Consider the following 14,724-nt stretch of genomic DNA (forward strand, 5'->3'; position numbering starts at 1 on the left):
ATGCCATTCTTGAGTGGTCTGCCAGAAGTCTCCTGCTCCCAGTCAGACACGTGTCCCTCGTTAAAGAGTCATGGGAAGCACTCTCAGCAGCAGGTGCTTAGAGAAGATAAAGTGACACCACTCAACATTCATCTTCTTTGGGGGACACTCAATAGGTTAAACTGAAAAAGATTCTAGGAAGCCAACCTCTGAGACCCATCTACACATCTGTGCCTCAAAGTGTAGAACACAAGTGGGTCAAAAATGGAAGTGACCCAGATGAGTACTGAGTGCCCTGCACAGTCATGTCAACCTCACCATCACCCTGAAAGGTAAGGGGAGATGCACAGTTCAGAAGGGAGGCCGGGAGAGATTCCAGCCCAGTGTGCAGGGTGCTGTCATCGATGACTGAAGGCCCACGATCCTCCCTCCACAATGAAATGCCACTGCAGATCGGGGGCTGGATCAGCCTGACTCACTTTCATCTTGACTTCTCAGCACCACATATAAATAAATAAATAAAAGAAAGTCCACTGACAATTAAAAAATATTTTTTGAAAATTTAAAAGCCTACTTCTAAGTCTTGAAACTAATCTTGTGTCAAAGTTTATAAATAATGGTTTATGCCAGTGTTGCATTTGGAGGAAGAGATGATTGGAATCGGCCAGTGGCCTCCTGGCTTTAAACAGGGCAAAAAGGCAAAACTCAAAGACTGTGGCAGAGTAGGAAGCTACATTTGTCACCTGCCTCTGTTCCCTATGGGCATTTGTCACCTGCCTCTGTTCCCTATGGGGTGTAAATCTACCCCACAGCCCCTCCAAACACACCAGGGCAAGATAAAGGGTAGAATGCCAGCCATGGAATAAGGAAGAGCCTGGAGAAGGAGTGCTTCCTTGAGCATGGAAGATGATTCGGATTTAGGGCTTGATGTGCAGTGGGATCTCAACAAACATGCTAAACAGTTCCCAATAATGCACCCGATCAATATTCCTTCCCTGTTTCCACATTCGGGTGAGGACTGCCTGAGTGCAGATCTCTTCTCCTTGTGTGATCTGCTCTCACTAACACAAGGCTAAGGGCCTTTGTTCACACATGGACAGTACTGTTTATCAAAACCCCTTTTTAAAAACCAGATGAAATGGTTAATTCCATCTGTCATTCTAGAGGCACTGAATAAGGTACAGTCACTTAAGTACACACAACTATTTTTCTACTGGTCTAAGTTCCTAGAGGATAAGAATCTTGGTATTTTTCTTTTTTAATAAATTATTCAAGCTCACATAGCGAAGTGGCAGCAGAGCTAATACCAGGACCAAAGTTGCCTCCCACCCTTGATGAACTTACACTCTGACTGGTTAAAAAAAAAAAAAAATGCAGCCCCAACAACAACTGACCTGGACATCCATAGGTAAGAACTGAGTGACAAAGCCAAAAGGCCGGGAGGACTGTCAACAACATAGGCAGTTTCAGGGCTCCAGTAGAGAAGCCAGCCACCCTCTCTGGATAAGAATAGTCTATCTTCTGTGGGAACAGCAGGCATAGCTCCTCAATGATCCCAAATTGTCAGCTTCAAATATTTTCTTCTGCTCTCCATAAATACTCTTATACATGTCTACACACCTATCCAGACTTTTGGGTCAGATAATATGAGTTGTGTACCAACTAGCATAGGCTACCAGGCATTAAACCCAGCTGCACTTAACCACTGAGCCACATTCCCAGCTGTTTTTATTTATTATTTTGAGATAGGACTTGCTAAGTTGCTTAGGGTCTCGCTAAATTGCTGAGGCTGGCTTTGAACTTGTGATCCTCCTGCCTCAGCCTCCCCAGCTGCTGAAATTACAGGTGCTGCTGGGATTACAAGCATGCATCACCATGTCTGTCCTTAGCATAGCCTTTTAAATGCTGGTAACAAAACAATAAAAAGGGGCTGGAGTTGTGGCTCAGAGGTAAAGTGCTTGCATGGCATGTGTGAGGCACTGGGTTCAATCTTCAGCACCACATAAAAATAAATAAAGATCCAGTGTCCACCGACAACTGAAGGAAAAAAAAAAAAGACAACAAAAAACAGAATCCAGGGGCTGGGGTTGTGGCTCAGAGGGAGAGTGCTTGCCTTGCATGCGTGAGGCACTGGGTTCGATCCTCAGCACCACATAAAAATAAAGCAAAGATATTGTGTCCACCTATAACTAAAAAAAAAAAAAAAAAAAAAAAAAAAATTAAAAACAAACAAACAGAATCCAGCCAGGCACAGTGGTGCACACCAGCCATCCCAGCTCCTCATGGGGATGCTGAGGCAGGAAGACTGTAAGTTCAAGGCCAGCCTCAGATACTTCGCAAGTCCTTGCCTCAAAATAAAAAATAAAAAGGGCTGAGAATGTAGCTCAGTGGTAAAATGCCCCTGCATTCACTCCCTAATACCAAGAATGCAGGCTTTTTTTTTTTTTTTAAAGGCAGAATACAATATACAGAACACAGTGTGGAAAAGGCATGGTATCATCTGAAAGGGAGAAAGAGGAAAACCAACAGAAGTAGAGTGCCAGAGGGTCACACACATGGTCAGGTTGGTGGTGATACACTCTGGACTAACTGTAAAGGCAGGAGTCTTAGAAAAACTGAAAGATTTCGTAAGTGATATTACTCAAGCTTCCTTCACATTCTATAATCAACACTGCATCTCTGATCAGCAATTATCTTTTTTTTTTAATTTTTATTTTAATTTTTTAGTTGTTGATAGACCTCCTCCTTCTTCTTTTTTTTTTTTCAATTTACAAGTGTTGCTGAGAATCGAACCCAGTCCCAGTCCCTCACACATACTAGACAAGTGCGATACCACTGAGCCCCAGCCCCTCTCTCTCTTTTTCAAAAGGAAATTCTTATTACTCACTTATGCCCCAAATGTCCTCCAACTTCTGGCTCAGAATAAATCCAAGCTCAAGATAAAACCTGTGGGCAGACTAATTCTTGCTGGTGAAGTCTATTCTTTAAGGACAAATGTTCAGATTTGATCTCCTTTAAGCTGGCAGTTAGTAGTTGAGAGCATTTTCAGGAATGAACAGGAAGGAGCATAAAGTCCTGGCCTTCCTACCATTCAGCCTTCCTGAATGATGGGGAAAAAAAGGAAGGCCAGTCATCCATCACAGACCCCAAATAGAGATCATAGCTTTCTGCTCTAGAAAGGCACGAAGTCTGGCAAACCTGGTCCATTCCTATTGCTCTCAGTGACTCACTCAATTCATAGCCAGTGCAATGAGGGACTAAGCAGGGAGGAGGGCCTGCAAGATCCGGACATGTTCAATGCCCTGCCTGGAATTCTATGCACGTTGATGCTGCACTTCTCAGTGCTGTGGCCCCTTCTTTATCTGCTTGCCTCTTCCTGAACACTGGATGGATTCATGTGCAAGTCCTTCCTTTTGGAAACAGGTGATTTCTGACTAAAGTTGAAATTATCTGGGTTGCTGCAAAGGTATTTCAGCATCACCAGGTCTAGAGAACAAGTTAGCTCAGAGAAGCAGCACAGCAATACTCTGTTCTTTGAAAAACAGATTTGGGTAGCCTATTTTATTGATTTACTTATTTTAAGCACAGGTGTGCTGAAACCTAAGGCAGATAGTTAAAAGACAGTCTATTTTTATCACCAAAACACAATACAGAAATTCTTCAAGCTTAAAATAAACTGAGAACCCAGTGACCCCAGTTTGAAATAATTTCTCAAAGTTCCAGTGGCTATTTCAGGGAATCCTTGCCATTATTGTTTTCTAATCAACTAGACTCTAATACCAGAAACAAACATAGCATCATGACATTCTTAGGGAACAGTGTGGGGAAATGGACTTTGTTTATAGATAACCAAGGTCCTTTGTTTGAATGAACAAACTGAATGGACTGATTGAGTGGTCTACATATGTGCACCCGACCATCGAATATCAGTAGCTTGTGGATTCAACTCTAAAAACCCAATGGGAGTAGAAATCAGAAGACTGGGTTCAAATACCTCAGCTCTGATGGCCAGGCATGGTGGCACACACCTGTAATCCCAGCCACCTGGGAGGTTGAGGCAAGAGGATTACAAATTCAAGGCCAGCCTGGGCAACATAGGGAGACCCTGTTCCAAAATAAAATTGAAAAAAGACTGGAAATGAAGCTCAGTGGTAGAGCTCCCTCAGTTCAATCCCCAGTACCACCAAAAAAAAACCCAAGCAGAACCACCACCATCTCACTGAGTAGGGCTAGCCTTTTCTGAAGCACACGCTGAGTCTTTCCTGAGCAGGTTACAAAGAACTCAGCATTCAACTTGTCTGTCAAATCAACATCCCTCCCAGGGGAGCAAGCGGTCCACTTCTCCAGCTGGTTTTTATTCACACTAGAAACTTTAACTCTGCTCTAGGCCTCACAGAATGAGAGCTGTGTCCACACAAAGCCACAACAACCAGCCAATTCACTGAATCCAATGAAATAAGCCAATTCACTGGGGGGGGGGGCCCACAAACTGTCAAACTGGTTACTTGGTGCCTTATAGACCAAACAATGCGTGATTGAATTGGTTAGCTTTTCAATAGGTTGTCTTGTCATGTGGCAGCTACAGTGAGTGAAAGATTTTCTTTATCATTCTTTTTTGTCTTTTTTTCTTTTTTACACAAAAATAAGAACACATCAGATAAAAGAGTAAACAGCCAATAACGTCCTCTCTTTATATCGTGGTCAAACACATCAAATTCAGGACATTTGCGGAGCAAGGCTCCCCAGCTTATTTCTTGGCTTTAAAATAAGAGCCACCGATCCCAATCTCGTATTTGCAAAGGCACGGTACTGGGAGACAGAGACCATGTGCAGCACCAAAGCTTTAGACAAAGCTCTATTCACGAACCTCGCTGAAGTGCAATCACAGAGTTTCAATTTCATTCAGCGGAGTGCGGAAGGCTCCCACTGAGGGTGGGTTGCTGAATGGTTCCTCTGGGAAAAGGACCCAGAAGGAGAGTCAGCTTTACAGTCTGCACTTTCATTAGGAGAGATGAAAGCTCGTCCCTCACTCTGACTCCAGTTTCACAGCGAAGAACTAACCTAGCAAATTAGCCAAGGGCACTGGGTAATTTTTCTTTCTCCCCCATTGGTGCACTGGCACCCAGGACAGAGTTTTTTTCACTAGGGCAGTTGCCAGGGGAAGCAGCAAGAAAGCAGACAAGTAACACAAGGGTTAAAATTTACACAGAGAGGAGGCATGGTGTTGGTCAGCTAGGCCAGACCAGCTGTCTCCTTTTTCTGAGTATGACATGCCTATTTCACTTTCAGGTCTCCACTCAACCCATGCCAACGCTTCAGTCTCGTTATACACCAGCCGCTAAGGCTTCCCTGGTCTGCCCAGTGTCCATTCCTCCCAACCTAAGAGGAAGGTGCTCCCTCTATTACAGCAGGGTATGGAGAAGTGACTCATGTGTTCAAAGCCCAAGGGAGGAAGCAGGGGAGCTGAGATCTGACCAGAGGCCCCCTGATTCCCAGAGCCTTAGCTGCTAATCACTAACCCCATTCTACCTGAACATCCCCAAGCCCTACTGTGGGCTCTCTGCCCATACCCAGCATTTCCTGGGCAGAAGACCCATTTTCAGTAATTGTGTGAGTTTTGCTACCCCAACTGGGTGCTGATACCTCGGCAAGAAGGAGCTGGGCCATTCCGCACAAGTATTTGGCATGGAGGAGGGACTGAGGTGTTTTCCACGACCAGCTAAAGTTTGAGTGCCTGGCCTTCCCCTCACTTCAAATAAATGTCATACTGCTTTGTCATGCCAATAAAAATCAAAGGCCAAATCCCCAACAGAGGGGCTGGCTTGGCATTCTTTGACTTGATGGTATTTTGCTTTTCCAGTAAAACAAGTATCAATCTGCATTTTTTTAAAAATATTTTTTTAGTTGTTGATGGACCTTTTTTTATTTATGGTCAGCATATGTGGTAATGAGAATCGAACCCAGTGCCTCACACATGCTAGGCAAGCACTCTACCACTGCGCTACAAGCCCAACCCATCAATCTGCATTATTATTATTTTTTTTAAATGTGGTGCTAGAGGGGCTAGGGCTGTAGCTCAGCAGCAGAGCACTTGCCTAGCATGTGTGAGGAACTGGGCTTGAAAAAAATTAAACAAGATAAAGGCATTCTGTCTATCTACAACTACAAAAAAAAATTTTTAAAAAAAATCAATTAAATAAATGTGGTGCTAGAGATTGAACCCAGTGTCTAACATGTGCTAGGCAAGTACTCTACCACTGAGCCACAACCCCAGTCCTCAGTTTGCATTCTTTTTTTTTTTTAAAAGGAGAGAGAGAAGGAAGGGGAGAGAGAGAGAGAGAGAGAGAGAGAAATTTTTAATATTTATTTTTTAGTTTTCGGCGGACACAACATCTTTGTTTGTATGTGGTGTTGAGGATCGAACCCAGGCCGCACACATGCCAGGCGAGCACGCTACCGCTTGAGCCACATCCCCAGCCCTCAGTTTGCATTCTTAATGGCAGCAATTTTGATAGGAGATTTGCTCTGGTAGAAAAGGCTTTCTTCCTCTCTGCACTAGGCTGACAAAACAGTCATGCTCAGTCCAAAAGATCATTTCTCCACTGCAGGAAAAGACAATTTCACCTTTCATTTACTCTTTCCAAAGGATATTCCTAAACTGACTTCTGGCATGCAATTACTCTTCAGCCAGAGGAATTGTTTTTATTTGACTCAGAGACATGGTCCACATCACTAAAGATGGGCCAGCAATCTTGGCTCCTTGCATGGGGACCTGGCAGCCCTGAGTGAGGTGGTTCCAGGTGAAGAGCTTGGCCACCAGCAAGAACACAGCCATCTCTGCAGCTCTGAGGCCAGCTGTTCCTGCTGAACCTGCAGCAGAGTGAGAGCTCTTGAAAGCACAGCTTGTTTCAGAATGCATTTTAAAAGCATCATTTGCAGTATTAAAAATGTTGCCAGAAGTCAGAAAAAAATCATAATTCAGTACGCTATTATGCCACCTTCCTAATTCCCAGGTGTGCAAACACCCCCACAAATTTAGAAGAATGTCACGTTCAGATAGGCTCTCCTGGCAACAGGCTTCACCGGGAGTGGAGGAGGAAAAGAAAGCCAAAATGTTTGGATTCCAGATCATTAAACGGGAGCTTTGGGAAATATTGGCAGGCTGTTTTTCTGGCTTCCTGAGTAAGGACGCTTTTAATGTGTCTGCCTCCTACCAACCTTTGGAGAATAAAATAGGAAAGGCAGATCAAATGAAGGAATCCACATGGAGGAAAAACAGAAGAATGTATTGATATCTATTATCATTTAGTGGTGGATGAGGGAGGCAGAACACATCACACTGCCCCATGCCCTTTCTGACACTGCACAGGTAAGAAAATTCTGGAAGATCCTGGTTAATGGTGACTGAGGAACATTGTGCACACAATGAAGGAACATGAGGTGGATGCAATTTCCTCGGCAGGCAACGGAAACACATCCCTCCATCTCTGAAGGCACAAACTGCTGCTGAACTAGCCTCCATGTTACATGTTACAAGATAACTGTCAGCTCTCGAGACAGCCTGGACTCTAGAGCCTTCTGATTTGGTATGTCTTGTAACAGCACAAAAGTTTCTGGCAATTTTGCTTTCCACAGGTCCCTGTAATACCTCCAGACCAGTGACTTTGTTCTCTACTGTTTCACGGGAAGGAGAACAGCAAAAACTTTTGATGTAGAGAAACCATTCTGTGTATCAAGAGTTGTTGTATTTCTGTTGTGGTCTCTCATCAAGATGTCTTTCTCTGGAAAGACAGGGTATGTCCTGCTACTCTAAAAAGACTAAGTTGGGGACAGGGTACCACTTACAGATTTTTGCCCTGCAAACTATAATTCTGTGCAAAAAATTCTACTTCATCTGCTGCTGTACCGGGGTCACTGCCTCTACATCTGGCAGAGCAGGCCTGGCATACATGATGCATACTGTTATCTGTTTAATCCCTTCCTATTTCCCTCCCTGCCCCACTGTGGTCCCTATGTGAAATATGAAGTTCTCTTGCTAGGCATGGTGGCACACACCTGTAATCCTAGCAGCCGGGGAGGCTGAGGCATGAGGATCCTGAGTTGAAAACCAGCCTCAGCAACTTAGCAAGGCACTAAGTAACTCAGTGAGAGTTGAGTTGCATACGTATTTATGGCAAACATCAAAAGTGATGAGTATAAATAAAATGTAATATATAGAAAAGGGCTGGGGATGTGATTCAATAGTAAAGTGCTCCTGGGTTCAATCCATGATACCAAAAAAAGAAAAAAAAGAGGCTCTCACTGATAGCAGCAACTTGCTGAAGGAGACAATAAATAGAGCTAGACAGCATTTCAATTTCACAAATATGAGACTACTTTCTAACTCTCAGCAGAAGACTCTTTTCCATTTATGTACTGAAAGCCATTCACTGCTTTATGAGTACAAATAAGCATCTAATTTCTCATTAATCTAAAATATAGCAACTTTTGTGGATCAGCAAGGGAAAGAGCATTTAAGAAATGTATGAATAATATTTATATTTAGCAGTAAGAGACTGAGGCATGTAAAGTCTACAATCTGATGCTGAAGTGACAAAGAGCAAGTATATCTTCACTGGCTTGACCACTTGGCAGGACACAAATGAGTTCTGCACCATTTGCTCATTTTGGTAATTACTGTTTTACACAAAGACAACTCAGGCTACCTATTTAAGGTCCTAACTACTTGCAAGCAGCCCGTAGTAGTGATCTGAAATACTGTTAACTCTTCAAAGCAAGGTCAAAGATAAAAATCTCTTTCTCTCTCACACACAAGAAAATTTTTTTTTAACCAGAATAAGTTGTCCTTGAAAAGTCATCATTATCAATCAACTCTCCCTGAGCCAGCGCACAAATCAACCTCTATGATTCATTCTAAACTGACATCTTACCTTAGTGTTCCTCCTTAGACTGCGAAGAATATTCCTCCTCCTCGGGTCTTCATCGGTTTCATATGGAATGACAGCATTGTCCCCTTTATAGCCCTGGGATGCCTGATCCTCCTCTTTCTTCCGAATGGGCCCCAGCTCATCATCACTCCCCACACTGAAACTGGTTCGGTAACTAGCAAACCGCCCCAGCCGGGTGCATCTCGTCCTGTACAGCACAGGCTTGCTCACGATGGATACCTTGCGGCCTCGCTCTAGAGAACTGGTGTCCATCTCACTGTCGGAACCATTGCCGCTGCCATTGGATTGGGCTTTGTTGATGTTCCGAATGGTGATGATTTTGCCTTGGGTGCTGTCATGGGGCACAGAGTATATATTTTCTTCTTCATTCCTCGGCTTCACCACAGCATCCATGGGCTCAGCATAGTCAGAAGGATCAAAGCCATCCTGAGGCAGCCAGGGACTAGAGGACACAGACTTCCTCTGTCCATCCCTATGGCCTTGGTCTAAATAAGACAGATCTCCCTTCGTGATTTCAAAATGGACAGGGGGCTTTGGTTTGACTGGTGGAGGTACTTTGTTGTTCAGTTTACTCTCAAAATTGCTCATGATGAAAGACAGCCCGTCATTTCCCTCCAGTTCCATAGAAAGTTTGGAATGGTCTTTGGACAGAGAGGGCAGTGATGTATCTTCTCGGAACAGGGTGTAAGATGGGGGCTCGATATCCTCTTCTGAATCCTGCAGGTTTGAGTTGCAGAGTGGTGAGCCGGCCCGGGGGGAGTTAAAGACCTCCTCAGTGGTGCTACAGGCCTCAGCAGCATTATCGTACATATGAGTGGCCTCAATTATGTTCTTTTTCTCCACCACATCTTTAAAAAATGGGTGAAAGATCTCAAGTTTGTGCTGGGGTTGGCTACAGGGGATACTTGTGAACCTTCCATCAATCTCTTGAGCAATCTCCTCCCCCTCTGTCAGCTGTTCCCGACTTAAGTCATTGTCCAGGACGTCTATGGCGCCATCAGTGAGTGCTACAAGCTGGATAGGGATAATATCCTGCACTTCACAAAGAAAGGCACATAACATAGCCAAGGAGGCCTTGCGTTTGGCTGAATAAAAAACAATGTACCCATGAACCAACCGGCTCTTTCTGATGCTAAACGAGGAATGGTATGAGAGAATAGACAGTTCAATGCGCTTTTTGTGTAGTCCAATTGGAAGTTCAAGTAAAACAGAGTTGTTGCTCCCACAATGGGAAGACTTACAGGTTTGGGATTGAAGGACAGGAAAGAGTATATCGTCCGCACTAAAAGGATCCCCACACATCAGACACATAACAATTCGCAGATCGACATCAGCCAAATCTTTGATGCTAGCAGTAGAACTGACCAGGTTTAAGTTTCGCTTTGAGTCTAGCAGTCCCTTTAAAACTTGACTGATTTGCTTCTCGTTAATGTTCCGTCCATAACCAATGCCAGCAGAAGCTGGGTCTAGAAAGACACACTGAAGTTTGCTAGCAATTTGCTGACCTTGTTGTATTAAGCTATGCAGGGTCTCTCCACTGGTATCTCCTCTCTTGTTAACCAAAATTAATGTCAGGGGGAGGTGGACTAAATGATTATCCCGCCGGCCCAGTGTGGACTCTCTGCTTTTTTCTATACTCTCTACTACGTAGGATAGTGATTCCTTTGAATTGTAAAGGCAGAGACAGCCGTGGGGCTGAAAGGTTGGTGTCTGGAAAGAGTTCACAGGAAGCCTGACATTCCCCTCTATTGGCCTCAGGGAAAGTTCATACATTTTACCATCTATCACATACTTGTCATCATTAGTACAAAGAGCTCGAATCTCATTGGCCAACTCTCGGGCGAGGCCATCTTTGCCCAAGATAACCAAGTTGATCCTATCAATGTTGGGGTCAGAAAGTGAATTTTTCTGATTCCGGTCAGATGGTCGGATAAACCGAGAACTAATCAAGTGCTCAATCTTAGCATCCACACATGCTGGGCAGCTGGGGCAGGTCTCTTTTGTTGGGTGGTACACGAAGTGAATGTGCTTCAGAATGAGGGCATCCCGCTCTGCCTGGAGCTTTTGTAGTGCTTTAAATCGCTGTTCTTCCCCCAGGACATCCTGAATGACACCCATCTTTTCCTTGCTGGGCTTAGCATCCAGCTCCAGCTCATAAAACAATTCTGAATATTCCAAAAGTAACTCCTGAAATTCTTCCTTTGCTTTGTCTATAATCTGCTTTTGATGTTTGCCATAAATATCCATGTATACAGATTCTTCCAGCCACTGGTAGAAATCTTCATTCATAATAAAACTACGGGCCTCTTCCCAAGGTTTTCCGGGAGTTATGAAAGGCGAGGTCTCCAGGTTTTCCTTGAATGCCCTTCTCATCTCAGCTCTCCTCCTCTCATTCCTCAGCTTCTCCAAGTGGGCCTCGTAGAGCTGCTCGGCAGGGACAGTATCCATTAAGTCAAAGGGAATCCGTTCATTTTCCATGTTGTCAATGTGGCTGGTGGCATCCCATGGTGTCTCTTCAAGCACAACAAACCACTTCAAGAATTCTGGCTTAGTCTCTAATAGTTTTTTGGCTTTTATGCAGCTTAGGTGGTCTATTTCATCTAGATTAGGAACAAGAGCTTCAAAAGCTAATGGCAGGGCAGCTAGGTACAGCTTTCTCCTGCGCTCAATGTGCTCATGCTTGAGGCGGTGGATGTGCTGTAGAAACAGCTTCTTGGCCTTCTGAGTCCCTTCCAGGTAGACATAGTCCTGGTACTCTGGGGAGGCCTGCATCTTTCGGCTGACACTCAACCAATTCTCATTGTGATTTTTCACAATTCGACTCACCAGCCACTCATATTTGTCTTTTGCTGTAGCTATCTGCTGGCTTTGTTGTTTGAGAGCTTCAAAATAAGGAATAATTTTTGTTTTCCCCCGACTTTTATCAATGAGTTGCACTAAGGTGCTGAAAGCCAAATCCACATTTACATTGGATCTTGCTGAGGTCTCTACAACCTGAAGGTTCTTTTTGCTTAAGGCAAAAGTATGTGCATCTCTAATGTACCGCTCTACACCCTCGTCACACTTGGTCAGGACCACCACGATGGGCTTTTTTGTTTTTGCAAGCTGATTGTAGAGATTAGAGACAAACTTGAGCTGGTCATCAAAGTTCCTATTCATGCCCCTGCTAACATCAATACCAAGAAGAAAACCATCCACCAGCAGCTTTCCATCTGGCATTTGTTTCTGCTCAAAGTCCTGTTCCAGCCCCAGCTGGTCAGTGCAAAAGTACATGAGTTTTTCAGCTGATGCAAGCTTGGTTGCAGCAGCTCTCTTGATATAGGGCTGCAGGGCCGTGCTTCGATGAGGTTGAAAAGTCTGATCATCAATAAATTCAGTCTGCTCCACAATGTGCATCTTACATTCCACACAATCCTCCAGGGAGCGGCCAACTTCTCCCCAGTAGAGAAAGTGGTCATTATTGACCACTCGCCCGCCAAAGTCACTGGTGCTGAGGACAGAGGTATGGTCCAAGTGAAACTCATCAGCACTTGGGCGCACAAAGCGGTTACACAGACAAGACTTCCCAATGCCACACTGGCCTTTCTCCTTCTCGGTCCCAGACAATCCCACCACACTGATGTTGTAGGTGGGAATGCGGACATCTTGCTTTCTTGCCATCATCATCGTCGATACATCCTGCCACAACCAGCCACTTCCAAGATCAGATTAGTGTTTTCCAGTAGAGTGGAGGGCTTCTCAACATTACCAGTGGAGAATGGCTGCCCAATAAGCACGAGTGCCAGGTCCCATAGTGCTAGTGTACCAGTATGAGGTCAGTTTTCACAACTTCTCATCGCCAAATAGCCAACATTTCTTCCTAGATGAAGGAAAACAAAGAAAAGCCATCAGCATCATTTTGAAACCCAGTTTTAATCACTGAACAATAACAAATTTTTTAAAAATATTTTTTTAGTTGTAGATGGACACAATATCTTTATTTTATTAATTTATTTTTACGTGGTGCTAAGGATCGAACCCAGTGCCTCATGCTTGCAAGGCAAGCGCTCCACCACTGAGCTACAGCCCAGCCCCATAACATTTTTTAACTCAATAAATGTTTAGTCAATGCCTAATGTGCTAGGCCTTATGCCAAGCGAAGATATTGGCGAATAAGACTGACATCTATGCACTCTCAAAGAAGTAGAATCTAGACTAAGACAGGAAAATATAAATTTTTTTATATTATATAAAAATAATATAAATGCTGAAGAAAGATTGTACTAAATGCTGAAGAAAGATTGTGAGGGCTCCTTGAGAGAATGACTGCTTCCAGGGCTAGAACAGGGTGGGTACAAGATCAGCCAGAAATATCTTGTCCAAAAAAAACTGACGGGCATCTTGCAAGGACATGGGTGTCATCAGAGTGGCTCCCAATGGCCAGGTCTGGGACAATTTGAATGTCAAATAATAGCATACTGCTAAAGAAGCCAAGTTCCATACTTCAGTAGAAACAATGGAGCATTCAAGGAAAAAAGAGATAAACCTTCCCCATCCCTCCACTTCCCTAGGTGACTGCTTACATGAACAAAATCATAAGATGTTTGTGACTGTCTAATGCATGTTTATATACATCTCTGAAGTAGGTAAATACATATATTTCCTGAACACGAAAGATCTGTACAAAATCAAAGTGCTTCTCCAATTACCCTATAATGTAAGTGTACAATTCTGCTTCAACCTATAATGACACTTAAGTTTGACAGAATCTTGAGTAGGAGGATTCAACAGAGCCCATCTCTATCAATTCCTCACCCCAGGGTCTGGCAGGCCTCAAAGACCACCTGGTTGGCCATTCTTGAAATACAATTTGGCAATACCAGTCTAACTGAAGTGACTGCTGCATGCGGCTAGCAAATCATCCTTTGTCTTATGACTCAATTATTCTCTGTAAAGTAGGTCTAATAGTTTATTCCTTCCAACAAAAATATTGGCTTGATTTTGATATGAACCAAAATGCATTATTCAACATCTTGTTTAGTTATAATTTTTTTAATGGCATGATAATCTCAATTATCTGAAAGATGCTAAAGAAAAGAAAGCAACAGTTAACTCTAGACAATGCAGCAGAGAATTACAAAGACAACTAACCCCCACCCCACCCCAATGAGAATTAGCTGGTGGGGCTGGGGATGTGGCTCAAGCGGTAGCACGCTCGCTTGGCATGCGCGTGGCCCGGGTTCCATCCTCAGCACCACATACCAACAAAGACGTTGTGCCCACCAAAAAATAAAAAAAATAAATATTAAAATTCTCTCTCTCGGGCTGGAGATGTGGCTCAAGCGTAGCGCGCTCGCCTGGCATGCGTGCGGCCCGGGTTCGATCCTCAGCACCACATACAAACAAAGATGTTGTGTCCGCCAAATACTAAAAAATAAATATTAAAAAATTCTCTCTCTCTCTCTCTCTCTCTCTCTCTCTCTCTCTCTCTCAAAAAAAATCTTCTTAAAAAAAATTCTCTCTCTCTCCCCACCTCTCTCTAAAAAAAAGAGAGAGAGAATTAGCTGGCATGGAAGTGGTTAATTTTTGGACCTCTGGTAACTTTCCACTTGTTAGAAACCTAGTAAGTTTCTTGGTATAATAAGTACACTCAGCTTTGATGTCTGGATAATGCAGTTTTACTAGTTCCTCAACAGGACTGAATTACACTGTAAACAAAGGCTGCTATAAATCTAAAGACATCTCAAACACTTGGTTTAAAGGAAATAATTGTAAGTACCTGGTCACATACAATTTTCTAAGAGGTGGGTAAAAAAAA

The 14,724-nt window shown here is 43.6% G+C and overlaps 1 protein-coding gene across 2 annotated transcripts in view; it reads right to left on the reverse strand.

The window, feature by feature from the left end:
* Positions 1-14,724, reverse strand: part of Arhgap35 (Rho GTPase activating protein 35) — a 121,623-nt gene that overhangs the window by 61,814 nt on the left and 45,085 nt on the right. For both annotated transcript variants that reach the window (XM_046455442.2, XM_058582940.1), the window contains exon 2: positions 8,910-12,786. In XM_046455442.2, coding sequence (XP_046311398.1) covers positions 8,910-12,593 — 3,684 coding nt within the window. In that variant the 5' untranslated portion in view covers positions 12,594-12,786. The remainder of the gene's footprint in view (positions 1-8,909; positions 12,787-14,724) is intronic.

Source organism: Marmota monax, unplaced genomic scaffold (genome assembly GCF_021218885.2).
Source record: "Marmota monax isolate L192 unplaced genomic scaffold, Marmota_monax_Labrador192_F-V1.1 WCK01_AAM20220418_F8-fsc00149, whole genome shotgun sequence".
NCBI lineage: Eukaryota > Metazoa > Chordata > Mammalia > Rodentia > Sciuridae > Marmota > Marmota monax.